This window comes from Lepisosteus oculatus, chromosome 11, assembly GCF_040954835.1.
Source record: "Lepisosteus oculatus isolate fLepOcu1 chromosome 11, fLepOcu1.hap2, whole genome shotgun sequence".
Taxonomy (NCBI): Eukaryota; Metazoa; Chordata; class Actinopteri; order Semionotiformes; family Lepisosteidae; genus Lepisosteus; species Lepisosteus oculatus.
In genome coordinates, this window is record NC_090706.1 from 9,971,607 (window position 1) to 9,986,547 (window position 14,941).

General features: G+C 40.4%; 1 protein-coding gene and 1 long non-coding RNA gene across 4 annotated transcripts in view; one reads left to right on the forward strand and one right to left on the reverse strand.

Annotated features, from left to right (window-relative positions):
* The first annotated feature begins 19 nt into the window (after positions 1–19).
* Positions 20–13,145, forward strand: LOC138241790 (uncharacterized). 2 transcript variants are annotated; one of them, XR_011191063.1, is made up of 4 exons: positions 23–131; positions 862–987; positions 11,781–11,873; positions 12,875–13,145. It is a non-coding gene; the product is annotated as an uncharacterized lncRNA (long non-coding RNA). The 2 variants fall into 2 exon arrangements; XR_011191062.1 differs by lacking the exon at positions 11,781–11,873 and having other exon boundaries at positions 20–131.
* Positions 8,125–14,941, reverse strand: part of nkain1 (sodium/potassium transporting ATPase interacting 1) — a 108,266-nt gene continuing 101,449 nt past the window's right edge. For both annotated transcript variants that reach the window (XM_015348610.2, XM_015348611.2), the window contains one exon: positions 8,125–14,428. In XM_015348610.2, the coding sequence (XP_015204096.1) occupies positions 14,419–14,428 (10 nt within the window). In that variant the 3' untranslated portion in view covers positions 8,125–14,418. The remainder of the gene's footprint in view (positions 14,429–14,941) is intronic.

Sequence of the window (14,941 nt, forward strand, 5' to 3'; positions counted from 1 at the left end):
GCTCTAAATCCTTTGTTACGTGTGTAGATGCACACACATATTTAACGTACAATTATACTGAAACACGTCAACAGAAATTGAACATTTGATCTCAGGAGAGGCCGTCCACGTTCCTTTTTGCATTGCAATACGTAAGTCTGTACCACTGTAATATCTGTAGTAATGAAACTAAGATTTCAAATATTAATATTGCTGTTTCTGATAAGATTCATCCCTTCATTTTCTATTTCTTTAATCTGAATTATTTATAATAAATATTCATTCAGGAATATGGGTAATTGCATTAACCCAGTAATAATTACCATTTTAAATAAAGGAGGGGACCCTTTTAATCTGCCTCTTTACATACTCCTTACTGGAATATGTAATTTTTTCACTCATCTGTAGTATGCTTTGTATACAGGTTCATGTAATGTTGAAAATTATTATGGAAACACTGAATGTGTGATAGAATCCCATCTAATGTGCAGAAATGAAATGCACTGAGGTACAGTATAGTGACACAATGACAAATGCTCACTGACCAAAATGTTTGAAACCTGCAATCAAATGAATTGTGTCCCTTGGCAGCAGACAGCACACGTGTAATTAGGAACAAACTTCCATCACCATGCCTGGCCAACACAAACCCAAACCAATATAATCTGGTGAACTGATACAGTACAGTTCAATTCCACAAATAATTAGACACAACACCATTTCTTTTAAAGGAATCCCTGCTGAAAGAATGAATGTGTTTAGGTAACAAATTTAGTTTGTGTTACACAACCATCCATCCATTTTCTGTTCAGTTCAGTTTATGTGTCATGTGCGCAAGTGCAATGAAATGCTTACTGTATTTGCATGTATGCTCTGATGCAGAGGCATTAAGGAATCACCAACACATAAACACAGAACAGCAACAGCAACAACAACAAGTGACGTAACGTACAACTTTATAAAAGCAAGTCAAACAAGCAGTGTGAGAAGAGAAAAAAAACCATCAGGGTGAGTAGAAATGTGGGTGTAGTAATGTAGATGAGTTTAGGCAGTATTAGGGGTTGAGTTCAGTAATCTGACAGCAAGCTGGGAAAAAACTGTCTCTGAATCTGGAGGTTCATGCCTTTATGCTCCTACAACGCTCACCAGAGGGTAGGGGAGATAAAAGTGAGAAACTAGGATGATTGTTATCTTTAGCAATACTCCCAGCCAGCAAAAATGTCCACAACAGAGGGAAGCTGTACTCCACTGATGGACTGGGCTGACCTAACGCCTTTCAGTCAAAAAAACGAGCTGCTGCCAGAAAACACTGTAATCTCCCACGTGAGCACACTCTCAACAGCACACCTGTAAAATGTGGTGAGGACAGACCATTTGTTTTTTCAACTGTCTGAGGAAGCTGTTGTGCCTTCCTTGTAGCTCCAGTTACATAAAGGGAGCACATTAAATCATTAGTAATGAAGGTACTCAGGAAGCCGAGGCTGCTAACCATCTAACCATATAGCTACCCAAGTGACATGAATTGGGGTGTGGTCCCCACCCTGCTTTCTAAAACCGATGACCTTTCTAAAACCGATGGCTTTTGCTGACACTGAGCACCACTGCACCAGGTTCCTGACCTCATTCATGTAGGTCGTCTCATCATTTCTGGCGCTTCAGCCAATGATTGTAGTGTCATCAGCATATCTGTAGATGGAGTTTGTAGATGTAGTGGGAGTTATCAGCGTATTTGTAGATAGAGTTTCTAACCATTTCTTTGGGAATGTGGAGAGACCGTACTGTACATCATGTGAGTCAGTTGTTGTTGTTGAGGAAACCTAGACTTACACACAACATGTACTGTAATATATTCAGCCTTAGATATAAACATTTATCCCTGTCTGGTATAGATGACACACGTCTTCCCTTTTCAGATTTTCCAATTTGCTCTCTCAAGCCAGACCCTTTGAAATGATTTGCACCTCTAGATATTCACCATCAAAAACATACATTTATTGAATTTCACAAACATGCAGAAGAAAAGAAAGAGCCACTGAGAGAGGGACAGAAAGAAAACCACACAGGCTTGCTTTAATGTGATTTTCCTCTTCAGTGAAACACTCTCTGTGTAGAGCCATGATTATGCAGAACACTAAGAAGAAAATTGGCAAAGTGAAATTATCATGTTCAAAGTGTACTTTGTGGACAACCCAGTGTTTGATAGTTATGTGAATAAGTACAATGTAGTGTTTATGCTCTGCTTTTTTTTAAATCTGAAAATACTTAAACTATTTTTGTTAGAATGTTTTACATAAGTTTAAACAGAAATACTTTTTTGTGAAATAAGTAGGACAGTTTTGGATGGGGCTGTTTATGTAGAGGCTGGTTTTGATTTCAAATGGAGATAATATTTGTGGAGATCATGTTCACCCGATATCTGCCAACACTGCGTCTCTTGATATGTTATCAATACTTATTTTGTTATGGTTGGACTATTGGTTAGTGCTTCTGTGCACAGCTTTTTGCATCCTAGGTTCACTACCAGCAGCCTGATACACTGTCTGTGTGGAGTTTGCGCGTTCAATTTGTATGAGTTTTTATTTGTTGTTACAGCGACCTCCCACTTTTCCAAGTACATGCTGGCTAGGTGAATTGGTGTCTCCAGATTGTCACTGTGTGCTTTTGTGTGATTGACTGGCATTCCATCCCAGTTGTAGTGTCTCGTCTCTCTCCCTGTGTATCTGATGATTGGATAGATGGATCCTTTGAGTGAATCTGAGCATCCTATTTGTCTTCATTCAATGTATTCATCATCCTGATGTACTAACTCTTAACCCAGACAGAGAATAAAAGTGCTGGGCACTTTCTATAATCTCAGCGTAGTAGAGTTTGCTTTGTGCTGAAGTTCCTTTCATGTCCAGTGATAGGAGGTTCAGGTTGTTAGAATGCAGCCTACGCATGCTGACGCAGCTACTTACTTAAATATACAGGACTCTGCTTTAATAACGCGTAAAAAATGTCGAGTGACTTGTCCTACCATTTATTCACTGATAGCCTGTTTTGTACGGATGCTGTGTTTTGAAAATACGAAGCGTGGACGCGCAGCATTATTAGAACTGTCTTCATACACTAGATAGAATGAAAGTCGATAGATCGAGCAGAATAAGACATAACACATTAAATTTTAGAAACTTAATCGATAGTTTGCGCCCATTAAGTTCTTGTTTCTGAAATGTCCTCGAGTTCTCAATCCAAGACAACATACACAGAGCGGATAGATATAGATTTGTTTTAAACCTGACCACTGTTTTCGGGTGAGCGTTTGAGAACAGTCGATAGTTGTGGTTTGAGGAAATGTCTTGGTTTTAGAGATGGATGCGTTTTTTATTTCTCTCAAACAAAAAGCGCACAGAAAACGGAAACTCGTGCAGGTATAAGGAAAAAAAATACTTTGTCCTTTCCAAAGAAATTCAGTAATTACACTGCCCAGAGCCTCTTATTCAAATCCCCAGTCCCAAATACAGTACGTTAGAAAATACAGATATACAGTACGACAGGTCAGGAGATAAGGGACAGCTATGAAGTAAATCGAGATTTGTGTTTGTGAAACTGAACGCTTGTTTTTAGCATAATGTTTGTTTTACACTTCGGCAGACAGATCGAAAATACCCAGGGGATATATGTTTATTTTTTAAAACAATCGAGCGTTGCACTGGCTACATGCATCATCTGAAAATAAATATCCGTCACAAACCAATGCATTTATTTCAATTGTAACCACCTAGGATTAAGCCTTCCGGATGTTGTTATTAATTAAATAGCAACACTGAGTCAAATGATACAAGTGAAAAAATATTAATTTCCATTAATTTCCTGGAGGCTGTTCTCAGAAGATGCCACAGGGGGAGGCGATGCATCACGATGTCTGGTCAGTTGCATTGGGCTGTGTAACCTGAAGCAGCAATATTTGTTTTGGCACGTTTACTGCTTTTCCGGGCGGTACGGTGACACTGTGGTTAGCAGTGTTGTCTCGCTGCACTGGGGCTCTAATGTGCAATCTGCAAGGAGTTTTTATGTTATCCTATTGTATGTTTGGGTTTCCTCTAGGTGCTCTGGTTTCCTTCCACAGTAAAAAGACACACTGGTAGGTTAACTGGATTCTGGCAAAACTGGCCCTGGTGTGTGTGTGCGTATTTGTGTCTGTCTGCCCTGCGCTGGACTGGCGTCCCATCCAGGGTGTACCCTGCCCTGCACACTTTGTTTGCCGAGATAGTCTACAGACGTAACATTGGACCAAGGACACTGTGCTGTAGAGGATGCAGAGTTCAGTAAGGGGTTAATCACTTAATATTTCACATTGCGTTTCTCTCCTGCTCTTTAAAGCTTAATATAAGGTGGATGGATAAGTTTTTTTATGGTAACTTCTTCATAACTACCAGGAATAGTACCACCATTTAGAGAAAGGAAAGCAGCATTAACCCTTTTTCAAAATGTCATTTCAAAATAGATCAGATCTCCGTATTGTTTGTGCGGTATGCTAGCCTACCAAGCCAAACCTTGTCCATCTCTTTTTTACAAAGGACAAACATAAGGAACATAGTTTTCACGCTGCGGCATTTAACACTGATGTCCACGTGAAGAGATCATTAAGAAATAAATCTATATTCATATCAAATCTACTCTTGCGTACCTCTCTCGGAATTTGCTTTTCCTCATCCACCTGAGCGCTCCCATCCTGTGGGGAAATAGCTGCCGATCACCCCCAGCTCTGGTGTTCCACAGTGCCTCCTGCCCCACTCACTACTGCAGACACAAACGCTGGTGTGTCTGAGAGGGCAACAGCCTGTCTCCTTGGTTGGTGTCCAAGCAAAGGGCTTATGGAGCATTACAGCAATAACGCAGCCCAAAGAAACTCCATGTCTTGTTAATATTTTAGAAACATTTATTACCAGAAAGCTATGCACAGTACCTGGTAAGAATTGAGGCAACCAGAATGCACAGGGCATCGTGCCAGAATACAACCTGTATGGTACACCAGTCCATCACAGGGAAGATGCACAAGTCCATCTTAGAGATATCAGCCAGCGAGCATGTCTTCAGTAGGTGGGAGAAATCCCAAATGGACTCAGGAAGAACACACAACCAGAAGGCATCCCTGACTTGAATTGAACCCCTGGGCCCTAGACCAGCTATGGGGCAGAAGCACCATCTGCCATAATAATCTATTTTAGCCCTATTATTTCATTATTTATTAGTTTTAGCCCTATATATTGATTGAGGTGCCGATCTGACATTCTGTTCCATGTTTTTGAGATCAGGACTTCTTCAAAGGCCCTACACTTGGGAATAAGACATCACTCAGGTGCCGGTGTCCAACATGGAGCGGGTTTTAAGGCAGTCCCACAATCCTTTGGGAAAATTACAGAAACAGGAAAAGATACACAAAAAGGTCCCCCACAGACCAGTAACTAACCATGAAATGAAGCGGAAACAATTCAATTTTTTGTTGGGTTGACATTTTCGCCTAATCCATGCAGAGAAATCGTCACCAAAAATGATAACATGGTTGACATGCAACAGATCAAGAATCATTGACACTGGCTATAAAGTGTTGCTTTATTTCTCAAAAGAGGGCAAAGCCCCAGTCCCAAGAATCCCAGCCAATCCACTGACTCCAGCTGTCCCGGTGTCCCGAAACATCTCATCTGTCAGTTCGGGTCTCTTCACACCAAATTCATCACATACAAAGAAGAATAATGTTACAAGTATGGACATGCAAGGCAAAAAATCTTCTCCTAGGATATTAGCTTATGGATCCATTCCGACTGGTTTGGTAGGACTAATCCAAGTGTTTGGAATACAACATTTAACTTGCATCTTTTTATTTTCCATAAAAGAGGGTCTTTTTATTTCCCATTAGAAAAAAAACAAACAAATCCAGAGTGCTCCCCCTCACGCTGGGAGGACTATCACTGTCACGGCAGCTGATGAGACAACAGCTGAAATCAGGTGTAGATTCACTCTGATTACCAAGAGCCTGGAGCGCTGAGGCACCTCTGCCTGTTCACAATTTGTTAGCAGTATCCACAAGTGCTTGAATTAAGCAAAATAATATTATTAAGGATAGCGAGCTATGTTATTAAAACTACGACCATGTTAAAAAATATAATTTGGAGATTATTTGATGTTTTTGTGATGGAATTCAATTGATCAGGTCTACCACTGCTATCTTCACTGGGTCCTTCAGGTTTCGCAGGTGTCTTTAAATCCTCAGGTGGGATTATTAAAAAATAAAGTTCCAAAAGCACTTTAAATGGAACACAGTCCTGAAGATCCCAGCTTCAGTTCAGTATGAAACTTGTGAACATAAGAACAGTTATAAACATATGGAGGCCATGTGGTACACCCAGACTCTTCTGTAATTAATTGACCCATGCATCTCAAGGATGCCTGGGTATGAGCACAGTAAAACTAAAAGCTTCCAGGCATGAGAGGCAGCACTCTGGTAGCACTGCTGTAGAGCTGGTATTACAGAGTACAACTGTTTCACTCAGTGTCTGAACTCAGCCTGGTTCGATCTGAAAAGGGTCATCCCGGTTAAAGAGAAGCATACCCTAAACAACATGAAATTTAACACATTTGTTCAGGAACGGTTTTTGCCTCTGTCAGTTAAGAGAAGAAGATGTGAAACTTTATACCATAACTAAAAGCATATGCAAATGGCTTTAATGACTTTTGCTTTTACGCCACAGTGGATGTAAACAGTTTAACACGCAAAGTGCAGGCAAACCTGTGTAGCATTTGCAATTTGGACCCTGAGGCCAAAACACAATCTCAGTACATCTCTGAGCACCTGAGCACCACAGTGCAAGTACTGTGTCAAAACCAACTACACCACAGCCCCCTGTCTAGATCAATGTGAAAGCTCTTGAGAGACCAAGGAAGTGATGTCATCATATACCATGAGTCCTGTCAGGCTTGCCTAATACTGAACCATCATTTCCTTTCTGGTTTCCACACCCTGTAAGAAGACACTCCTCTAAGAAAAGAAACATGTTTTGCCAGACCACTCAATTTGGTATTGCTAAGCACCTTTCAGACACTACTGTTTGACAAAGACCTGAGAGAGACCGACTTGTCGAACTCACTTGTAGAGCCTTTGTCCTTTGCCAGGCTGTGAGTCCCATAGTGCCTCACAGGACAGGAAGTGTTACCACATCTCTTGTTGATGTCAATGAAAGCCTGAAGGTGCCCTAGAAAGAAGTGGGTTAAAATCCTGGACAAATAACTTCTTATACATTCATCCCTCTATCGCTTTCATTAGAGCTACTCAATGGCAACTATGAGCAGAAACAGAGGATAACTGCACATAATGCACCCTTTGGGATTTGAATGCATAAAATAGATGCACATACAGTGTTCATACGATGGTGCATTATCCTCTTGTGGCACTCATCCTTCAGTGAGCCACAGCTGAGGGTTTAGTTATTTTCTACTAGGCATCAGCAAATCAGCGAAAACAAGAGAGTCGTGCTGATTAGCAAAAGCAAGCTTGCCTCTTCAGGACCTCTTAGAGCAGGAAGCCACTAAGGCTTTGTCCGAGACCATCATTCCCACAGGAGGAGGGAGCGAACCTGCCTCCTGCCCAGAAAGAGGTCTTCATTTCCCAGGTCTGGTGTCTTCCCAATCCCTGTCCTGTGGCAGTAACAATTCTCCTTCCTCAAGTATCCCCCATTAGAGCATACTCGGGCTGATTAGGGCCCAATGGACATTTATTAATATCCACTTAAAATGCAGAGCATGCACATTGTATTTTTTAATGCAACAGATTGTGGGAATATACTTTGTCCCTGGATTACAAATATTTCACTGGTGTAACAAAGGACTCGTGTGCAGTTTCTGTAGTTTGATGAATATGGGGAAGCACAAAAGGCCCGGTTTTGGCAAATCTCCCATGTGGCTCAAAAACCAAGTTTCCTAGTGAATTCTAATTTTATTCACCCAATTAATTACTCAAGGCCAGTGAAAAACGACCCAACACCCATGTGCACCAGAGAAACATACACTGGAAAACAGTGTCGGGTGATATTGTTTCTCTTGAGGGAATGTGTTTAAAGCCAGAGGTGAAAGTAAGGCAGTATGCTCCATTAAAAAAAAAAAAAAAGATCAAGATCATGTTTTTATTTCTAGCTAATTCCACCAACTGTTTGAGTTACACATCTGGTCCCTGAATCTGATTACAAGTTTAACTGAGGTTTAAAGGGCTTATATAAACTCATCAATATAATATTAAAAACCTTTACCTCAAATGATTTCATCAGCATTTTCCAAGAATTTGCATGAAGTAGGTAATTAGAAAAACTTGTGAAATTCTACACAACCTATCATTTTAGAGGCTATGGACACATAATCCTGAAAGGATCACACAGCATCATAGAACACAGCCTTGATGCGATTGTTATTTGCTTTCCTTCTTCTTTGCTTTCTTGACCACCAAACATTTTATTAGTCACTGTAGTTATGAGCACAGATTGGAGCTCCTTAGGATAAAACAGGCATGTTTCCTAAAAGCCTTTATAATTAGACTGGTTGTGTCTACTTTAAGACTATACTTTATATATTAGTGCTAAATTAGATCAAAATACTTATCACAACCATAATAATCTGAAAAGTGTGCAATGTTTCTAACCATTACAATTAAACATTTGAATATAGTGCATTTGGATTTAAGTAGTTCAGGTGGGTAGCTGTGTCAGCATGTGTAGGCGGCAAAGGAACAAGTAATAGATTTATTCCATTCTGAAGAGAAGAAAACACAACGTTTCGGCTGTGGAGCCTTCTTCGGGTGTGAAGAAGGCTCATCTAAAGAAGGCTCCTCATTTGGATTTTATGTTGTCTTTTCAGCTGATATTCAGTATGACATTTATGAATTCTGCCAATTTTGTGTACATTGGTTCTCCAGACTAAATATGAAAGCATACTCAGTTATTAACATTCTTGCACAGAAAAATGATCTTGGAAGTAATAGTAAAATACTACATAAAATACTACTACTAAATTTGCAACTTAACGGGTCATCACGTCTTTTTAATCCATGCTCTTCTTGTCCTGAAAAGACGAGAGAGTTCACTTTCAGGAGTGCTACCACTCAAGACAGTAAAATAAACAAAAACAAACCTCTTTTGATTAACATACTGTAGATCAAAAGCAGGACTAAGGACAGGTCTCAATGGCACTGAGACAATATGTGAGTAGTAATTTCTGTAATAGGAACTAAATGGTCTTTTTTTGTTGTTTTCTCCTTTTAAACAGTCAACATTTAAACTGAGAACCTGTGGGGAAAATTTCACAAGAAGAAACAGTGCATTTTGTTTTTCTTCCACAAAGAATAGATGAGTATTCTGTTAAAATGTAAATAGAAACATACCGAGAAATCTCATAGCAAGTACTCTGAGTGAAGTCGCTACAGGTGTCTTAGTCATACCAGGGTAAATTCAGACAGAGAGTAATACAGCAGCCACACAGGTAACCAAGACAGACAGGAGTAGTTTTCACAGAAGCAAGACAGATCTTGCTCACTGTAATATTAACATGCACATAGACCCAATTTCATTGTCCTAACACTACTACAGATCCATGTTCACATCTAGTTCTAGATTTTTATTCTTAAAATTTACATACAAACCACACCGGACATTTTTGTTGCACATACTCTGTGCTTGAAAAGGCTGCAAACTTGAGGTTTTAAATATTTCTGACCAGACACTAAGTGAACTGTCCTGGGAACTAAAAACTGTCCAATTGTGTCCAATTTCCATTTTTCAAGTCCCCTGTGCCGTGGAGAGGTGAGTGGTAACAGAATGTAAATAAAATTTACTATTTGCAAATAAGCATCTCATTGCACTTGTGCATATGACAAAAAAACTGAACTGAATAGGAAATGGCTGTGAAGTCTTCGGTACTGGTGGTATGGACACATTCTGTAATGTGCATAAGGGTTTTCAGGATGATAATGTCCTACCTGAACTTTAATTTTCAATACATGAAATTCATTGGGAGCCAGTTTATCCGTACACAGTACTTTTCTAAGCTTTTTAAATGAGTTTGTGAGATTTAGTGCAATTAATCATGACTGCAATCCTATCAATCATAAATGACTTGTCATCTCTGCGGACTGTCTATCAAATCAGACAGCACAACAACGTTCTGTGCGATGTAACAGAGCAGAACTGAGTGGCACAGAGCCTGTTACAGATGGTTACATCACCCGCCTTGAAACCTAGATAGTGTAGAATTCTCTCACGGTGGGGTTTGTCTTTGTCTGTCCCAGTAGCACTATGTGGCTGTGAGCCCAATGATCGACAATGCGACAATGATCCGAACCCGACAGAGCGGAGCTGTACCTGTCCCGATCACGGATTTATTTAAAAAAAAATATTTTTGCTTTACGCCTGCTCCCATAAATATCTCACCCCCTCTACAGGGATTACACAGATTCTCAGGCAGAGAACAAGCTATGCCACACTGGCACATGGCCTGGACAGCAGGTTTTGTTTGGTGGGGGTGGCCAATGGGACAACTAAGAGCTAGCTGGGGTTTGGGGTCCCCCCAAATGTGTTTTTGTGCATTTTTCATGTGATGGTACAGAAGGAGGAGGGCTACCCCTGAGTGTTATTCGGATATCATAGCACCTCCATGCATGGTCTCTGGTGCGCTATTGTGACCAACAGGCACACTGGAGTTCACTGGATTAGCTGGGGGTATTGAGAGGATGTCCCAGCTCTGCCTGCTCCTAATAGTCACAAAGTTAAAAAGAAGTGCTTCATCAGAAATCCCCTGGGCATCTGGTCACTTCTTCACCCAAAAAGTGGATGTCCAGACAGGTTGTTGAAGCCAAAATTCTGGGATCCTTCAATAAACAGCTGAAGAAAGGCTCTGTTTCTCTAAGGACCCTCTCTCCCAACCTCACTGGAGGCCAATAGGACTTGCTCTCTTTCCCAGGACAGTTCTAAACAAGGTCTAATTTAGTCTTCCATCCATTCCAAAGTCACTGTTAGACACAGTACAATAAAGGTAAACCACTCAGCTTTAGGAAGCCTGTGGAATCTGTCCTCCACTTCATTTAGGGATGACCTGTAATGATCATCCAAGACAACCTGGAAGATATCTGAATAATTCACAAAGAACAAAGCTTCAGAATGCTCACTATTTCTGTGACATACAGTACATTTCACTCTTTTGGCACTTATGACACTCATTCCCATTGCAGGACAGAATAGAAAAACAAGAAAAGATTGATCTATCCTGTTTGAGAGCAAGTCAAAATAGTGTCAGATTTATCTTCAAACACAAACAGCTGTGCTCCCTTTAAATGGCAGTATTACTGTTGGTGTCCTTGTTGCTGGATTTGATTGGGTGGTCAGTTTAATGAAATATTAAGGAAAAAACAGTGGTTTGGACACAATGCGTTTCCCTCACTATATGCTTGTAATTCATATAGTTGACCAGTTGTAGTCTTTAAGGTGTACAGTTCTCATTGATATCAATAACCTGTTCCATATCAATTTATTTGAACATAAAATCAAAATCAATGATTTCAAGATCAGGTGCAACGAAACCAAAAGCCCAATTCAAGTCACATACTTATATTATACAAGAGCTGCTTAGAACTCCCCAGTGACAATGAGGAAGCACCAGAGCACAGACCAATAACACTCCTACAACTGGCATGAGTCTGATTTTCAAAGCTAATCTTTTGTTTCCAGCAATTCTGAGGGCATCTCAGTCAACTGTTCATTCTCTTCTGGCATTATCCATCCCAGGGAAACGTTTTGTGAAGCGTCTGTGGGACCAGTTTAAAATGAGAGATGCAGTGACTGATTCTCCTAATGCCCGAAGACAACCTGCATATTAAGGTCTGGTCAAGTCAGTATGGCAATGAAGACTCCACAAATTGAACAAATAAACTGTCTCCCTCTACTTTCATGTTTCATTCAGTTTAAATAAAAACTAACTTTTTTTATGACTTGCGACACTCAGTCTATTTAGGGATTGCAGTCTGGATCCAGATGTGACACTTCAGAACCTCCACATAGTAAAGTGGATACTGCATAGAAAGTCATAGCTAAACACCAAGAGTTCTAGACTCCCTAGAATTCTAAAACACACGCAACTGGCTTTGTGTGACTCTGTTCTTTAACCCTTTGCAGTCCAAACCTGGTCCCACATAACCAAATGATATCTTGTTTAGTCCTGAGCAGCCACTGGCTGATTGAACAGACTCTGGACAGGAGAGGGAGCCATTGTACCATTCATAATACACAGAAAAAAAGAAACATCTGCCCTTTCCTCTTAAAAATGTGCCCATCAGCAATTCACACAAAGAAGTGTGAGAAATTGTGTCCACATTGAACTACACAGCATCACAGACAAACCTCATGTTTTTGGAAATGTTACAGCAGAAAGATAATCTAGATCTAAATAGTGAGATCACAGACAACAACTCGGTTATTGTTCTAGTGTGTCCTTTTTTAGTTCCAATAGCGTGCATTCAATTAGCAGAGCACTGTGCCGAGACACTTTGACAGAGGTTATTGAACCTCTGTCAATAAGGTTAGGAGATAAAAAACAAAAAACAAAAAAATATATTCATGTCCAGACCTGAACATGTTAATCTGCCAGAATTAGGATCAGTGTGTATAATTTACTATGTTTAATTGGGCCAAGATAAATCTTAACAATCATAACTGGAGAATCGTATTGTTTAGATGTTTTGTAAACAGAGAAACTGAATCACAGAGATACATAAATTAATGACTTCACAGTAGCGTGTGTACAACACCACCACCGTCTGGAAATAAAAAGCAAAGAAACGAATCTGTAAAAATATCAATTTGTCTTGTTTTCGACTCTTCAGATCTCCTGGCCCCATTGGGACTGACATGAGCAGACTGAAGAAGAAAGAAAAGGCAGGGAATGTAGCCATGCAGTCAACATGGTCAAATAGGTTTTGCATTAAGTGTTTGTTATGTCTTTTAAGGGGAAAAGGGACAACTGGGTATCTCCTTACATTAATCGGTTCCTCAGTTTTTAAGCTTCCAGTGTAGAGAGACCTGGAGAGGCACCTCCTGACATTGTTAGCCAAAGGTTAAATAAAGGAGCATTCTGTTACTGCGTTTGCTCACTGAGCATTCTGTAATGCTTGATTTATTGAATATATCCCTGATTTACTCTGAAAAACATTTTGCCATAGTACTGAGTGCTCCTATCAGTCAAACAAGGCCAGCACGTCTCAAGTTAATGAACTGCAAAGGGTTAATAAACTATAGCTACAGCTACAAATATACCTATAATCCGCTAAAGCGGGGCTATGGGTAGAGGTTTATTCATTTTCCTTTCATTCAGCTCTCACTGCTCCACAGTTCAAGAGCCGCCTTGACTTGAACCTGCGATCAATACCAGCATCCTGTTCCCCGGGCCATCACAGGACCTGAAGACTTTCTGTCACGTATCAGCACAGCTCTGTTCCCACCCCCTTTCAGAACACGAGCTTTCAGAGCTGTGCAAGGAGCTGAAATTGATTTTCATGTGCAGAAAGTGTTTACAGAGAGCCAGGGTGAATTACAAACATGCTTCGCTCAATCCAGGATCTCCAAGGTTAAATTTTTAGGTTACTTTTTGGATTCTGGAGCAATCCATCCTCACAAATATGAATTGTGATTTTACAAGGATTTACCTGTAAAACCAATGAATATAAAAACATCAGTTTGAATCCTGCAAGGCTGTCTGAACATGGCAGGGTCTGAAAATGTGGTATGGTAACCTGGAAGTTTTTATTAAGTCACTGTCTGTTTTTTTGTCTGTGAATGTATCAATGTTTATCTTTTTTCATCCCACACTTCTGGTCTGTCAGAACGACTGTTAACCACTGGGAAGATGTGTAATGAAAAACCAGTAAAATACTCTGCACTAGTAAAGGCTTCACATAACCCAGCCCACCCACCCTCACATCTATAACCCTGTTAAATCTGCATTGAAAAAGTATCTATACCACACAGAATAAAAACAACAAAAAATACATTCTGACACATTTAGAAAATAAAATAAAAAAGATGTTATTCCTCAGCTTGGTCCTCAATGTGGTTTTGAAGAGCTTAGTTCTGTCTGAAGGCTGGGAGTGAACTCTGTTATTCATATGTGGTGCAGTTCAGCCTGGCTTCCAGCAGGTGGCACTCATACACTCCCCGGGTTGACCTCTCCTCCATGTTATCGTTCGCTCAGGAAAGTGGCAGAGGTAATAACACAATTGTACAATTTAAAAAAAAAGTTGCAGCGCTGCCTTCCCCCAGACCTCAGTTCTCATGCACTGGAGATGGCAGAAAGACCCACCACCACCATCCACCTGTGTTTTCAGCTCAGAGGGATTTCCCAGAGGGTGTGAGTGTTCTTAATCTGGACGAGTTACCCAGACCTGTGGATGGGAAAAGAAAATACGTTCAGAAGGGGAAGCAATCACTGTATTAGGAGCCAGACTGGATTGGTACTATTAGACTGCACTGCTGCTAGCCTGCTCGCTTAGTGTGCCAGATTCAATTTTCATCTCCGTTCCTAGAAAAGTGCTGTTGCACCTGTTTCCACTGCATGGGGAATATGAACAGAAAAGTCTACTGGAGAACAGGAGTGTCCCAACATTATCATTCAACACAATACCTATTCATGAGCCTGTGATCCAGGGGCCGATGTCAATTGGCTTTCAGGAAAAAGGAAAATAATTATAATGTAGGTAATAGTGACTATGCACTTGGAAAAGGCTGGCAGCAATAATTTTTCTTAATGAAATTGTCTAGTCTAATGTTCTAAGAAATACTGCTTGCAACAGTGGGACAGACTTTTGAAAGTCATTATACAAAGTGAATCACCAAAGGCCACGTGTGAAGAAGTCTTTTTCCCAGTTAGAGAACACTGAACTACCCCTGGTTTGCTA